Source organism: Cryptomeria japonica, chromosome 1 (genome assembly GCF_030272615.1).
Source record: "Cryptomeria japonica chromosome 1, Sugi_1.0, whole genome shotgun sequence".
In the NCBI taxonomy this organism is placed as follows: Eukaryota; Viridiplantae; Streptophyta; class Pinopsida; order Cupressales; family Cupressaceae; genus Cryptomeria; species Cryptomeria japonica.
Window position 1 is genome coordinate 631,454,052 of NC_081405.1, and position 17,005 is coordinate 631,471,056.

General features: G+C 37.9%; 1 protein-coding gene across 3 annotated transcripts in view; it reads left to right on the forward strand.

The window, feature by feature from the left end:
- The first annotated feature begins 899 nt into the window (after nucleotides 1-899).
- The window catches only part of LOC131042462 (SAGA-associated factor 29 homolog A), a 215,044-nt gene continuing 198,938 nt past the window's right edge, over nucleotides 900-17,005 (forward strand). Inside the window, exon 1 of one of the 3 annotated variants that reach the window (XM_057975746.2) lies at nucleotides 900-1,374. In XM_057975746.2, the coding sequence (XP_057831729.1) occupies nucleotides 1,260-1,374 (115 nt within the window). In that variant the 5' untranslated portion in view covers nucleotides 900-1,259. The remainder of the gene's footprint in view (nucleotides 1,375-17,005) is intronic. The other 2 variants (XM_057975745.2, XR_009105261.2) reach the window with 2 other exon arrangements.

Consider the following 17,005-nt stretch of genomic DNA (forward strand, 5'->3'; position numbering starts at 1 on the left):
AACCCATAAGGAAAATTGATGTTGGTGTGCATTGCAAGAGGTGTTACAACTACTACCAATAGCAAGCGTAACACTCCAATGGCCACTTTCAGATTGCATGTCGTGGGATGCTAGTGCGAGGTGTGAATGTCTCTGCGAGGTGTAGGTGTACATGAGCCAGACAATCAACAGGGTTGAAAAAGGATAAAAGTGAGGCTGATAAGGCAAGCCAAGCAAGCAAGCGAGTGAAAGCTAAAGGAGTTCTCCAACCAACTTAAAGTAGAGGTGCTTATGTAGTGTGGAATTGTATGGGGTGCAATCTATATTTTCATTCAAGACCATAAGAACCAGAGGCACAAACAACTCAATCAATTGCAAATTAGAGGAGATTCCACAAGGGATATTACATAACCACCACTTAGGAAATATGGGTTAATGAGTTTGACTCAAAAACTACTCATTTGTATCCTTACATTAATATCATAACATACATACATATATTTTATGATTTCAATCCTTTGGGAGAAAGGAAATTCAATAAAGAGGCTCAAATGACTCTGATATGAGACAATGTACATACACTTCAACCTCTTTATAATAAATCTAGACCTTACATTATCTGGTTATTTGAACATTGTTAGTGAATGCCAAAATTATATAAAATTACTCGAGACAAATTGTTAATGCCAAAATAATATAAAGTTACAAGGCACAATTTTTTTTTTCAATTTTTCATAATTAGTAATACCCTTTAGAAATCTTATGTTTGATTCTATTCTACCCTTTTACCAACATTGAAGTGTTCAATTCCAATCACATTTCCTTATAACCTTCAAAATCGAAATGGCTATGGGGGCAAAAATTTGCACCCATAATGTATTTACAATGATCTTGTAAATACACTATAAGAGTGCAAATTTTCGCCTCCATAAAAGACACCTTCAAAATTTAAGATTTACAGTCACACGTTTGGATATACTACTACATTCCCCTCCGCCATGGTCTTATTATTTCAAACCCTCTAGAATATGTGGACAGAACCATTATGATGCACTCATGTAAAGCATGTGGCCCCCAATTTTGCAACAGTAACCCAGTTTTTTTAATTGCCAAGCGTGCCACCCAAAATTTTAAAGCCATTTTTTCCACCTCTGCTACAGAGCTCTGTTTTTCTTCTCTGCCGAACTTCCCGCCTACCGATTTTCAGTAGCATTTCTGGAACAAATTTTCTGCAAGCAGGAAGATTCTTTTAGCTCGTTTGCTAAATTTGTCTGACGAATATGGCGGTCTACGAGAGCGCCAACCAAAACCTCAAAACCATGTTTTACAACAGAAGAGAGCAGGACGCCATTATTCAGAAGATAAATAAAGTACATCAAAAACTTGCTCGAACACGTAAGTTTTTTTAAACCCTAGCTCTGATCTTTTGTTTTTCGTATTATTTCAGCAAAATTAAGCACGAGTTAAGGAGGTATGGATTTTTTGTTTGAAAGTTATGTGAATCGAACTTATGACCTCCAATTGCTCGCGAAGCCTGTTATTTATCGTCAATTGAGCGTGTGTCCACTTGGCCATACTTTAGGAATATTCTGTTTGTTAAAGTCTTCTGGACCAAACTGCTTAGACAATTTAACACTATGCGTTTGCGCTCATTACTGGTTTTTTTGTTTTGAAGTGGAACATTGTTAGTTGCTATATTTTCCTTGAATTATGTTTGCTTTTCCATGGAATTTGGCCAGAGCAGTCAAGTCTATGCTATTAATTTTAAGTAGTTGTGCAAATCGAACTTATGGCATCCAAATACTTGCGAAGTCTGAAATTTATTGAGAACTGAATTGTTAACAAGTACGTGCTGTAGTACATTGTGAAGAACTCGTGCCACTTGGTTAGCACTTCTTCATCCTAAGGATGGATCATGGAGAGTGATAAAAATGTTATGAAAATTTTTATCACACAGTTAAGTTAAATTCAGGGGCACTCTCAAGTATACCTACTTTAAATATTATTTCCAGAAATAATAATTTTGTCTTGAACTAAAAAATTCTGTTGATCGCTATAATTTTCATAACGGCCACCTGATATTTTCCACGAGCTTTTACTAGTTCTGCGAATCCATATCATTTCCAAATTGAACTTATGACCTCTGATTGTTCGAGAAGCCTGTGATTTTAATCGGAACTGAACTGTAGACAGTATGTGGCATGTAAATTTGCAGCATTGCAGAGAATTAAACATGTAACAAATGGACCATATTCACTTTGTGAACACTCTGGTCATTGCTGGTATTTTTTGTTCAGAAGTAAAAAGTTTCTTTTAATTGCTACTTTTCCATGAATTTTTACTGTTTTTCTAAAGCAATTAAGAACAATATATAATTTTTTTGTACTCGTGCGAATTAAATTTCCCAGATTACTTGTTAAGTCTGACATTTATGAGAATTGAACTCTTGAAGATTCTTTAGCATACAATTTTGCGGCATTACGGAGATCTGAATTCCTAATTACTTGACCATACTTCATGAGTATTCTGTCTCATAACTGACATTTCTTATCGTGAATTTTTGTTCTGAAGTTAAAAAAATTTGTTGCTATATTTTCCATGAGTTTTTAGTTTTACTGCTTCCCCTGTGATTTTTCCAAAATAATTTAGTACAATTTAGGTATTTTTAGATACGACGCAAACTGAAGATGTGTGAGCTGTTGATGATAATTTTGGGGCATTGTGAGGGATTGAACTCTTAACCCCTTGACTATATTCTTGTTTATTACCACTGTTTTTTGTGTCGAAATATAAAATTTTGTTAGTTGTATTATTTTCCATGAGTTCTTATTGTTTTCGTCTATTCTTTTGCCAGAATAATTTAGTACAATTTATGATTTTTTAGTAGTTTCATGAATCAAACTTATAACCTCTGGTTGCTTGTAACTTCTGAGGTTCAGTGAGAATCAAAATATTGATGATCATAGTTACCTGGAGAGACACGTTTTAACCCTTGGCACTTGTCTCCCATATCAGAAATGCACTCCCATCTTGGAGATAAATACAAGGATGTCTTCGGATATCAGGAGACTTAAGATGAAGTTTCTTCACGTCTCTATATGTTTCCCTTGAAAATTGGGAGACTTCCTGTACAATTTTCTTATTTATATCATCTCAATTACATTACTTAATTTCCTCAAGTAATGATATTTGGTCGAAAGGAACTAAAAGAATTAAAAAAATACAGTAGAAATACTTATAATTTGATATCTATTTTCATAAAAATGTACGAATTACTTCTTAGCAGAATCTTTTCTAATCAAATCCAAATGAGTTAGTGGTTAGAATAGAAATAACTAAAAGGATTAAGATGTCTACGTGCACTGAAGTGGTTGAAAATATATCCATCTCTGATCCACCCCCATGCCATGTTTTTAAATCATGGATTTTCATTCCAGTTCTCATTTACTGCCTCTAGGTGATTATGGTTAAAAATTTAAGTGATTATGTCAAGATGGTGAATATCAAATGTTGGTATAATTAATCTTTGCTTTTGTTGATTTTTTATTTATTTTTAATGGTAAGAGCTATCATTAAAGGGGATAGCACCCTTATATTAATTTCCAAAAAGGTTTACAAAAAGGCATCAAGCCTGATAGCAAGACCACAGTTTATCTTTCTACCTATCTAACCCCTGTATACAAATTCTGAACAGACACATACTAATTATCCAACCCCACAGTCTACTTTGCTACCTAACTGTTGACGTTTATTTTGTACACTATCAAACACAGAATAAAATACCTAAAGGGTACCTTATCCTCTCTTGAGTAAAGCCTCTGATTGCTGAAGATGTCGCGAAAAAGGATCAATCAGGATGACTCCAAGGTTCTTCGATGTAGGGTCTCTACGTGTGGATAAGCTCTTTGTGGTATGATGTGATTTGCTGGAATCATAAGGGGACTTACATTTGATGATTGAATGTCTGATCTGCTTTGAATATTTGTTGGAACACAAGATTTTACTATCTTTGACTTGAAAAAAGGAAAAAAGATGAGGGCGAGGAAAGGATCTAATCCTAACACTAAGAATGTAAGAACAATGAATGATCTTTGATGAAATTCTAACTAAGTCTTGTTTTGACATCACAGGAACATCTCCACAAGGTTAGTGCGATCTTCGAAGGAAAGCTTTATGATGTTCAAATCATCACTGCAGGCATAGACACCATCAGGTTGATGCATATCAATGAAGAAGCGACAATTGAAGTTAAGCTTAAGCTAAATGATTCCAGTTGACTACACAAGGCAAGTCTGCAATCAACAAACTGCTAGTAGTATGGATATACGAATTCCACCATCAATCAAGCACATTTCTTCCACTCATCTAATAACATGAAATCAAATACGAGAAGGATAGAGACCATGCAAATTGTCGAATCGACCCATAAATTTCACCATTTCTTCAATGAAGTTACAAGTCTTTTACAACAACATCTTGGCAACAATCTTTGCCTTCTCTCTCTACTCTACTCTAATTGCTATTCTATCAACTAGCTAATCACCTTCTAACTACTCTCTATCTGTCTTCTAACTGCTTCCAACTATATTCTAACTATCTGCCTTTACAAAATGAAATGCCAGGGCTTATATAGTGCCCTTAATACAATTCGATGGCTTAGATCAATTCGAGATCAATGGCCAAGATTCAACAATGAAAACCCTAATTAGGGTTTGTTACAACCATTACATAACATTTAATGCTTGACCAATGATAAAATTGTATTGCTTGGACACATGTCCTCTCTAGAAAATTCCACCAATGGATAGCTGGGGTAGGTACATCGGAGTTTGTGCCACCTTCCATGAGTTAGGTACATTGAATCTGGAAATGCTGAGGTGGACCACACTGACTGGAGAAGTGATGACTAGGATGCCACCTCGTCTGACACTTGTAACTTGGTAAATATTCAACTTGATGTTGTTGAGAAGCTAGCTTTAATTAATTCATCTGGAACTATCTACTTCTTCAACGAACCCTTGTTCTAACTTCTTGTGTCCTTGATGTGCAGGATGATTGATGTACCTCGCCTTGGAATACTGGATTGGAGAAGTCGCCCTTGATGACGTTAGTCCAAAGAAGGCCGTCCTTGTCGATGCTAGGCTGGAGGAGGTCGCCCTTGTCCTTGCTTGATCGTCCTTGGAGGAGACCGTCCTTGATCTGGCTTGATTTTACAACTCCGGGATCTCCATTTGATGCCTACACAAAATATTAAAGTTAGATTTTTGAGCATCAAACCTCAAAGCATGAAATTTAAGACCTTTCAACGGTAAAACTTAAGATATTAACTTGAAAAAAGTCATGATAAATCAAGAACTACACATTTTCAAATTAATAATGAATGGAATTTGGATCTTCAAGACTTAGACTTTACAAAATTGCAATGGGATCATAATAAGTCTTGAATAAGAACTTCAAAAAATGATTCTTCATACCTTCCCTTTGAGTATTTAAGTACAAAACCTTGAAAAATGAAGGAAGAGGACCGGATTTTGTTGGGCAAGATTTATAGTCCTTCCTTGGATGAAGTACGCCTCCTCTAGTTTGAAAAAGAATAAACTCCACTAGCCTCTTCAAAAATTTGGAAATTCGCCTTCAAATGTCTTCAAAAAAATCTGGAAATTATCCTCCAATCTAGCTAGAAATTCGCCTCTCCAATAGCTTTCAAGATGAATTTCGCCCTCCACTAGCTTCTCCACACTTAGTAGAAATTCGCTCCACTCCTGTGGATTTCGCTCCTCAAATTGCTCTCCAATTTCGCACTTGAAAGGATGATTGAATGATTTGAATTGTGAAACAACACCTCCAATATATAGAGCGCTCACCTTCTACATCTCCCATAGGCCGACTTGACAAAATAAGCCAAAAAATAAAATATAAAAAAATCACTAAGAAGAAGGCCGACTTGATAAATAAAGACAAAATAATGCCTTGTGCGCTCAACTTTTAATTTTTTATTTCACAAAAATTAATTTTAAATGCCTTTATAATAGAAATTTGATTTTTTGAGGCCCAAAATTAATTTATTAAATGCCAATTTAATTTAAATTTTTCAAATATTTCGAAGTTGATGATTTTGGCATTTCATGCGATTTGGAGGATATTAACGCCCAAGTAGAAAATAGTGAATGCCAATAACTTCGCTCTGGTCCCTTGGAGAGGGACAGGAGCGCCTTTTCACTTTTGTCCTCAATCCTTCATTTTTTTAATTGCCAATTCACGTTGTGGGGCTAGCAATGATCCCTTTCGTCCCTTTAGTGCATGTTCAACTCGTTTTTTGCAAGGCAAAATTGATGTTCTAGAGATTTTTGCCCTGGTCCTTCAGTGAGGGACAGGAGCGCCTTTTGCATCCATTGCGCAAATTCTTGATCATATCAACCTCAAGGCATTTTAAACATCATTTCAAATTCGTGCCTTGGCTTAGATTTGTCCAAACTTGGCGAGAAGGACTGGATATTAGGTTTTTCGCCTTGGTCCCTTGGAGAGGGACAGGAGCGATTTTGCAAATCCAAGCTTATCCGTCCTTTGTTAACCTTCCAAATTATATTCAATGGATAAATCATGTTTTCCTTGGCCTCTTCAAATCATAAAATTGTCTTGATCCTGCAAGAACAGTGCAAGTTTGAAATTCAAGCTCCGGTCCTTCAGTGAGGGACAGGAGCGAATTTTGTCTTCTAGGCCAAAATGCTTCACTTTTCACCATGAAATGTCTTGGCTAAGGAAGATATCATCTTGTTACATGCCGTGAATAAGAGTTCAAGTCTAAGAAAGGTCTAAAAATGTGTATATAAAGAAAATCGCTCTGGTCCCTTGGTGAGGGACAGGAGCACTTTTACCTTTGTAGACAAAAACTCCATCATTTCATTGTCTTTGATCAAGTCTGGATGCTCTATAATGCTCATTTCGTCCTTCACCATGCCTTTGATGTTCCAATTTGACCAAACAAGGTCAGGAATTACTCAAATAAGCCTTTTCGCCCTGGACCCTTGGTGAGGGACAGGAGCGCTTTGCCTTGGTCCCTTGGAGAGGGACAGGAGCGAAATTCGCTCTGGATCCTCAGTGAAGGACAGGAGCGAAATTTGACTTTTGAACTCTCTATCAGGATAATTTTTATGGAATATATACTTTAAGTTATATTCCATATATACTTTCAGGATGTTTGAGAGTGGTTTCAGACCTCCAGGAGTTATATTGCAAAATCTAGTTTTTTGAGGTTTTTTAGTTTCTAGACTTAGTCAAATTTCAGGATCAGGACATTCCAGACTTAGCCAAATTTTCAGGATCAAGTCTTCAGACTTAGCCAAATTTCAGGATCAGGACTTTCAGATTTAGCCAAATTTCAGGATCAGGACATCACTCAAGCCGGACTTGCTATCCTATTGATCTTCCCGATAGCACTCAAAATTGCAAAAGCCAACTGACAAAACTCTAAAAGACCTCTTTAAAAAAAAAAAAAAAAAACAACCCTAAAAAGCAAAAAACAGGGGTCCCCATTTGCAATGGGGCGATGTGTGAAAACGTCACAACACTAACCAACCCCTGCATACATATTTTGGCTGTGTGAACAATACGTCAAGGACAGAGTCAGTCCAAATCCTGATCTGCATTATGCCCCGCCATTAAGAGTTTGCAAGATGACCCCCGCAAACTCTCCAACATTGATTACTGTTTCTGTTGCTCCAGCCGAGAACCACCAAGTTTCAGAGTTTGTCACTCTGCAGAAAGGAGCCATATCCCCATTCAGTACGACACACCTGAAGACTTCAAAAGCATTTTCTCCGAATGTCCTCATCATCTCCTTTAATTCTTCCCTCTCCAAACGCTTGCGTTCTGCCCTGTTTCTCTTACTGTCGTTGGACTCATCACTCCCTTCATCCTCACTCTCCTCCTCTTCATCCTCAGAATCCGTGGGCAGGAATACGTCCGACTGAAAGTATGTCTTCAGGATACTGATCCATACGTTCTCCGGCAGGCTTAAAATGGAGTCGGCGATGTAGTTCCCATTAACAGTCTTAACAAAGCCACACAACCGCTCCACGACGCTCTCCCTGGATTCGATGACGTCCACTAGTGGCATAAGAACAACTTCATAGATATTGGAGTCGCACCAGTGACGGTCGAAGTTGAGTGTAATCCCCACCAGACCTTTAATTGCCTCATATGCATACTCCTCTGAGATAAACAGATTGCGGAGTTGGGCATCAAGTGTTTCCTCGCAGTTCATGCACCCAATGTTGCCAAAGTATGCCATAGACCAAGATAGTAACCAACTCTCTTACACCCAGGAATCTGATCTACACTCAACTTTATTAGGTCATGAGGCCGAGCCTTGGGGGAAGCCAATTAATAGGTTTTGCGACATCTAGAAGGATCCATATGAAACCTCACATGCCAAAACAACCTTGATCGCATAGCCTACCCAAAACTGTCCTACTAGCATTTCTTGTCAATCACATGCATCTTAGGCCGTCGGCACTGTAAGTTTGTGTAGCTAGTCTGCTAAGGTTGTGCTCAACCTCTGCCACCTATTCTACATTCACAGGCCTTGGGACAAGAGGCATTATCCAGCCCCATCATGTTTTCTTTCCATCAAGTCTTTTCTGCATAGTTCCGTAATCTCCATGCTTATTGATATGGGATCTACTGACACTTCTGCCACATCCGAGTTGACACCCAAATTGGCAAAAAGATTTGCCAATCGATTACCTTCTCGATGGATGTGAGAAATTTCATATGGTCTGATTGTTTGCAGGAGAGTGTGTATGCGTGGGAGCCATTTAGCCAATTTCCAGTTTGTAAATCTAGAGTTAATCACTCCATTTATAATTATCTGTGAATCACCTTCGATCTGTACATTAGTTAATCCCTTTTGTTTGCAAAGCAGCATACTAGCCTCGAGGGCTCTAAGTTCTGCTTCATTATTTGTGGCACATCCAATATGTCCGTAGGTACCTGACAAAATATTCCCATCCTCGTTCCGAATAACTGCACCATATCCGGCTTGCCCCGGATTGCCTCTGCAGGCCCCGTCAAAGTTGAGTTTTACCCAATTGCTATGAGGCTTGGCCCACCTGACATTTTCCCTGTCAATTCTCTTTTTGGGATAATGGAAGATAACATTTTTGAGAGACCAATTCCTCTCCATTTCTGTGTCCCAATCATTGAATCTGAACTTTCTGACATTCCTTGATTTACCACAGATAGCTTCTTCATTGGCAGCCTTTAGAGTGCTAATGACAACATCTATTGGTTTAGATGTCTCTTTGAATATTTGTTTGTTTCTTTCTTTTCAAATCAGCCAGACAATCATTGCAGGGCCCACCAGCCATAGTGCTCCCCACTTAGTCTGGCTGAACATTGGCCATGGGACAAGGAATTCCTTTAGGGACCCGTTCCTAACTGTGCACAAGTTCACCATCCTTAGAAACCATTCCCAACACTTTTGAGCAAACGTGCAGTTGAAAAGTAGATGGTCCACCGATTCTTCCTCAGCGTTACATAACACACACCAGCTTGGTCCATGGATACCAATTGTCTTGAGTCTGTCGCCAGTGAGAATACGCCCGTGCAGGGCTATCCATAAGAACGCCCCTGCTTTAGGCAATATCTAGTTATTCCAACAAAGCTTGCCAGGCTAGTTCGGATTGATAACTCTATGTCTTTGCACTTCATATCCCAACTTAACACTGTATTCCCCTGACTTAGCAGCACACCAGAAAATACAATCCTCATCTTTTGAAGCTAAAATCACTCTATTTCTCAGAATACCTTCTAGCCTTTTACACAATTCCAAGTTACCTATTGTTATCTGTTTCCAAGTCCTAATGCCGTGACTATCAACATCCTCAAAATAGTTAGCAACCTGCACTCCTATTGCAGATTCAATGGGATTAATCCAATTTTGATCTTCGAAGATTTCTGACAGGGGCAGTTCACCATCCCAAGAGTCTCACCAAAACTTAGCCCTGCACCCATTACCAACTTTCCAGGAGATGTGGTTCATAATAATGCCCCGGCTTTTCCAAAGAAAGTTCCAAGTGGGAGAGCCCTTCTCTGTATCAGCAATTGTGAGAATTCAATCCGGTGCATCCAAGTCCAGATATTTTTTCTGAAAAATTGTACACCACAATTTATTGGGATTTCTATACATTTTCCATACCAATTTCGCGCCAAGGGCCATGTTTTGGATATTCATTTTTCTCAACCCTGCATCCCCATCCTCTTTCAACATGCACATGGTATCCCAGTTTATCAATGGTATCCTTCTTTGGTCCTTAGTCCCTTCCCAAACGAATTTCTTTAAAAGACCATCTAATTTCGCACCAACCACATTTGACATATGAAAGCATTGCATGCTATAAATTGGAACTGCAGCTAACATAGATCTTATCATTAAAAGTCGACCAGCCTGCGTAAGCCATCTATTCTTCCATTGTTTCGATTTCACCTTGCATGAATTTAATACATCATCCCATATTTGGGATTGTCTACTGCCCTTATTAATTATGATCCCAAGATATTTAAGAGGAAGATCAGCGATACTAAAGCCCAGGATATGGGCGATGCGATTTTGATTCATTTTGCTTGTGTTAAAAAAGAATATGTGCGATTTGTCCTTGTTCATTTCCTGCCCCGACAGCTGAGAATATTCCTCTTATACTTCCAACACTCCTTTGGCTTCCCTCACCGTAGCTTCTCCGACCAGAATCGTGTCATTTGCGAACTGCGAGTGGGTAATAGGCTCTAACATTCTATGGATTCGAATGCCACTCCATTGCCTGGCTGCTTGTTTTTCTTTGATTAAGTTCCCAAGAACTTCTGCCATCAGGACAAAGAGAGCAAGGGATAGAGGGTCCCCTTGCCTTAGTCCATTAGTCGCTTTGAAGAAACCACAGACCGCACCATTCACCAGTAAAGAGAAATTGACTGTGGATATACAGAAAGAGACACAATCTATCCATTCTTTCGGAAATCCGTAGCATTTTAATACCTTAACCAAGAATTGCCAAACCACCTTGTCATACGCTTTTGCAACATCAAGCTTTATGATCATACCGGTTAATTTTTCTTTGTGTATGGAGTGCATTACTTCTGACACAAGAATAATGCTGTCCGCAAGTTCCCTTCTAGGAGTGAAGCCATTCTGATTTTCTGAGATAAGGTGAGGTAAAATCTTCTTTAGTCTGATGGCCATAGCCTTTGAGATAATTTTGTATATGGTATTACATAACGATATGGGCCTGAAATCGTTCATTGAGGTGCAATCCTGTTTTTTGGGAATTAAGGCAATGAGTGTGTTTTTCATCTCTTTTACAAACTTCCCTTTTTTCCTGAATTCTTCCACAACCATCTAGATGTCCTTTCCCATAAAGTCCCAACATCTTTGATAGAAATCCGCAGTCATACCATCCGGACCCGGGGCCTTATGTGGGTGAAGCTCGAATGTAGCACTTTTAATTTCTTCCAAAGAATATGGTTCACACAGCATTAACGCCTCATCGTCAGAGACCGGCTTATGTAGGATTTCAGATAGTCTACCATCAGATGCACTCCAAGATTGGTTATTTCTCCCCAAAATTCCCTCGAAGTGTTCTAGTGCAATTTGCTCAATTTCAGCCTCCGTGTCTCTCAACTCTCCACTGTCATCCAGAATTGCTGTGATTTTGTTCTTGGTCCTTCTGCCCTTTGAAGAGACATGGAAAAACTTTGTGTTTCGGTCTCCCTCTGCAATCCATAACGCCCTTGATTTATCCCTCCAGTAGACTTCTCTATTTAGCAGCTCCGCATGTTGCTCCTTAAGTAATTTTTCTTTCAGATAGTCATTGCGGTCCATCCCTACAGTCATGACTCTATTATTGATATCTTCCAATTCTTCTTCAATTCTTAGTTTTTCAGTGAAGATATTTTTGAATGAGAACTTATTCCAATGCTTGATTTTATTTTTAATATATTGCATTCTTTTAACCTAAGTCACAGAGTTCGCCGAACTTTTGGCTTGGAGTTCGAAATTCGGCGAACCCATAAACGCTGCCAAAAAATCGTAAAAATACGCCTAAAGTTTGTCCCGGTTTTCGAAGCATTTTTTTGTGGGCGCTTTTTAGGGTTTACATCATTTTTTTTTAATAAATATTATCGTGCCACGTGGAATAGGGTTTTCTGTTTGTTTTTCCGCTCGCATCGCGTGTTCGTGCTTGTGCGTGCCGTGTTCGTGCCTGACCCTGCGTGTTTGTGCCTGTGCGTGCCGTGTTCGCGCCTGCTGTTGGCGCCTGTGTGTTCGTAGTTCGCACCCTGCGTGTGTTCGCGTCGTGATCTCCATTCGGGCGCCTGTGTGTTCGTGCCGTGATCTCCATCACCCCGCGTGATCTCCATTCGGGCCTGCGTGTTCAGCCTTCAGGTACGCCATTATTTCTTCCCACCTTTTTTTTTTATATTTTATAATAATTTATTAGATATTATTAATATTTTATATTTATATAGATTATTATTTATTTATATTTAAATGTTTTTATATCTTATATTTATATTAAGATATTAAGATGTTTTATATTTATATTAAGATATTTTATATTTATATTTAAATGTTTTTATATTTTATATTTATTAGATATTAAGATATTCTCCAATCTTTTATATAAATGTTTTTATATTTTTATGTTTTATTAGATATTAAGATAAATTTTATATTTTATAATAATATTTGTATTTTAGATAAATTTTATGTTTTCTAATTTATATTTTAAATAGATGTTTTTATATTTTATATGTTTTATATTTTATGTTTTATGTTTTACATAAAAAGATAAAACATGTTTTAGAAGATATATTCAGATTTTATAATAAAAATTGATATATTTTTGTTTTATGCTTATTGAAATATAATTTAATATTACTTTTCCTTTTTAGAGTCAAAAGTAAAAATTTCATATATTTAGTTTTGATGTTTTTTTTAAATAGAATGTAAATAATTTAAATACTAAATATTGTTTTTCTTTTGAAACATTACAGATTGTAACAAAATGCCTCCTAAAAAATCAAGTTCTCTAGTATGGAAATATGTGACACGTGATGGTAATGAGCTCTTTTGTAAGGAATGTAAGAAACCTTTCAAAGGAAGTCTAACAAGGGCAAGAGACCACTTACTTGGAATCAGTGGGGGTAAAGGAGGAGGTGTTAGTGCATGTCCAAAAGTGATGGCAGAAATGAGAGCTGGTTTAGAAAGAGAACAGTCCTCTTCGATTGTAGGAATGCTCAAGACGACACAAAAAAAACAAAGAATTCAAGAGGATGTGTCCAGGTTCACATCTATCTCTTCCTCTTCCAGTTTAGCCAATGCTTCTTCCAGTTTACCTAAGGCCACAGGTGCATCAGGAGAAAGTGGAACACTGAAAAGCTTTTGGAAACCGGTAGAGAAACAACAAGTGGATGATGCATTGGCTGATTTGTTTTATGCAAGTGCCATTCCATTCAACGTGGCAAGAAATCCTCATTTCCGTAATGCAATTCAGAAAGTTGCAGAGTTTGGCAAAGGGTACACACCTCCAACTTCAGAGGCTTTCAAAACAACTCTTTTAGAGAGGTCAAAAGATAGAGTGACAGAAAAGTTAGCTGAGGTCAAAGCTTCTTGGAAAGTAACAGGTTGCACCATATTGAGTGATGGATGGTCAGATATATGTCAAAGGCCATTGATTAATGTTTTAGTAGCTTGCCCTGAAGGTGTTGTCTTCGTGAAAGTGATTGACACCATGAACCAGAAGAAAACTTCAGAATATATTTTTCAGATACTAGATGAAGCCATTCTTGAAGTAGGGGTGGAAAATGTGGTTCAGGTGGTTATTGATAGTGCAGCGAATTATGTGGGTGCTCGGAAGCTGATTGTAGAGAAGTACCCACAGATATATTGGAGCCCATGTGCAGCCCATTGTCTAGATTTGCTACTTCATGACTTGGCAAAATTCCCATGGATACATGAAGCAATCCATAGAGGAAGAGCAGTGGCAAATTTCATTAGAAACCACCGTCTCACATTGAGTCTATACAGGCAACATACATCTAGGGAGTTGTTGAGGCCTTGTGACACAAGGTTTGCTTCATTTTATATCACTTTGAAAAGAGTGATTGAAGAGAAAGCAGCTTTGAGATTGGTTGTTTGTTCCAATGAGTGGAAAAGTTCAGCACTTTCTAAAAGTGCTAAGGGGAAGAACATAGAGCAAATCATTTTGAGCAGCAACTTTTGGGAGAGTGGAGCAAAAGTTTTGAATATATGTGGACCAATTGTTGATGTTCTTCGTATGGTGGATGGTGACACTCCTTGCCTTGGCATGCTTTATGAAAGCATGGACCGTTGTAAGGAATCTATTCAGCGAGCACTAAATAATGTAGAAGCAGAGTACATGGAGATTTGGGAGACAGTTGATTCCAGATGGAAGATGATGCACACACCTTTGCATGCAGCCGCATGCTATTTGGAGCCTAAGTTATTTCATATTGATAGACAAGCTGATCCTGAAATCATGCCAGGGTTTTATGTAGCCATTAGTAGGTTTGAACAAGATAGAACAATTGCAGGTCTAATTAGAGACCAAAGTTGGAAATATAGGAGAGCAGAAGGGTTGTTTGGAATAGAAGCAGCCCGAGATGATATGACACGAGATGAGGTACCTGGCTATAGATGGTGGATGAGCTATGGAGCACAAAATCCTGAACTACAATGCTTTGCCATTCGAATATTGAGTCAGGGAGCCAGTTCATCAGCTTGTGAGAGGAATTGGAGTTGCTTTGACCACATCCATTCCAAAAAGAGGAACAAGTTGCTGTCCGGAAAGTTGGGAGACCTTGTCTACATTCGGAGCAATTTAAAATTGTTCATGAATAGATCAGCAAATGACTCCACATCTTCTTCACAACAACAAATTTTAGAAGGCATGGTAACTATAGTTGCAGATGAGCCTGAGGATGACTTTGTGGATGATGAATTGGGCAGTGATACTGATGATGATGATGCTACAGCAGCAACTCAGCCATGTGCTCTTGACGACTTGGAGCTTTTTTGAAGCTCTATAGTCTTGAATTTTGATTATACCTTTTTGACTAAAATCATCTTCGCAGTCTTGATGACTTGTAGGCTTGTAGCTTTTTTGAAGTTCTAAAGTCTCGACGTTTGATTGTATCTTTTTGATAAAAAAAAACTTGACAATCATGATATCACATTCCTATGGTTTATATTAAGAATGTTGCATCTTTCTATAATGATTTTGAATCTATTCTGCAATCTTAACTTCAAGTATATTGATAATTTGTTGGATATATTACTAATTTAAAAAAAAAATTATATAAGGCGAATTTGATGCCGAATTTTTTTTCTGAACTTTTTGCCCTTGCCGAACTTCATCCGAACTCCATAGCTGCCGAACTCGAACTCGAACTCGAACCTTGTGACTTAGCTTTTAACAAACCGGAAGCTAGGGGAACCCGAAAATGTGTTGCTTTTTAACCACGAAGTCCTTAGTAGTTCTGTGAATGAAGGATCCCTCCACCACATGCTCTGAAATTTAAAATAATTCCTTTTCTTGGGAGATTCATGATTGATGGATAGCATAATCGACAGATAATCCGAACCAGCTTGAGGGATAATATTAGTGTCCATGGAGAAACTGCCATTAACCCACCATTCCCCCATAAAGAAACGATCCAATCTTTCAGAAATTTTTGAGAAATTGAGTCTTCTATTAGTCCATGTAAACTTACCATTTTTGGTAATAACATCCATCACCTGGCATTTCGATATGAATTCTCTGAAGTCCTCCATTACTTTTGTGCTCTTTCTGAGACCTCCATCTTTATCATCTATATCCAGAATTGCATTGAAGTCCCCAACCATGATTACTTTGTGCTTCTCCAAAACTTGCAGTTGATTATAGATCTCCGACCATACCCTCAGTTTTTCATCTGTTTTAACCGGACCATAAATGTTAACCAGAGGGAAGCCAATACCTCCTGATTGGCACTTAATGTTATAGGCCATTCAAAACTTGTTGGATGCAATTGGATCCACCTCAAAGACCTCTGAATTCCACGAAATTCCAAGACTCTCGGAGGTACCTCTGGCATCTTGAAACAACCCTTCCCATTTAAAACAATGCTTAATGAATTCAAGCACCTTATCGCCACACAACTTTGTTTCCTGTAGTAAAACCATATCAGACCCAAGCTTGATCAAAGATCTTTTAACCAAGCGTCTCTTGTCAGGGGCCGATAAACCCCTGACATTCCATGATGTGATTCTCATTTCTTCCCAAGGGAGGGGCTGCCTCCCTTGGAGTTCCTTATGAAGTCCCGAACACTGACAATACCCTTCTCCGTGGCATCTTTGCTTTTGTTGATACTGAAAAGGTAATTGCGTATTAAACAATGGAGACAAAAGCTCCGTATAAAGGAATTACAAGAACGATGTTTCTAAAAACAACAATCGTTAACTAAAATATAAACTATCTAAGATAACTAAAAATACATTAAGTGACCATTAAATAAGAAATATGCTAATATTACTCTAATATGCTCCCTTAATGGTCAATCTATCAACTACACCAAGTTGCCCCCTAAATTTTACAAACTTTTTCGGGCTTAGAGACTTGGTGAGGATGTTTGTAGTTTGGTCCTTAGTTGGGATTGTTACCTAATTTTGCTTCCAACTCAATCAGGTAGAGCTGGGACAACATTTACAAAAAAATTAAAATTACATATCTGATTATGCTAAGTGCTCATATAAGTAACAAATGCTATCAACTGAAGCAATATATTCAATGCAAGTGTTCTTTCAATAAACAAGAGTTTACAACTGTGCATAAAAAATTGCTTTCTTTATTCATGAATATCAAAAGTATAGTGTTCCACATACGCTGTGGGAGTAACTCATTTAATACATCTTGAAAAAAAAACTATACATTTACGGAAGAAAGCATTTAAAAAGAGTAGGGATCTGTCATTGCCT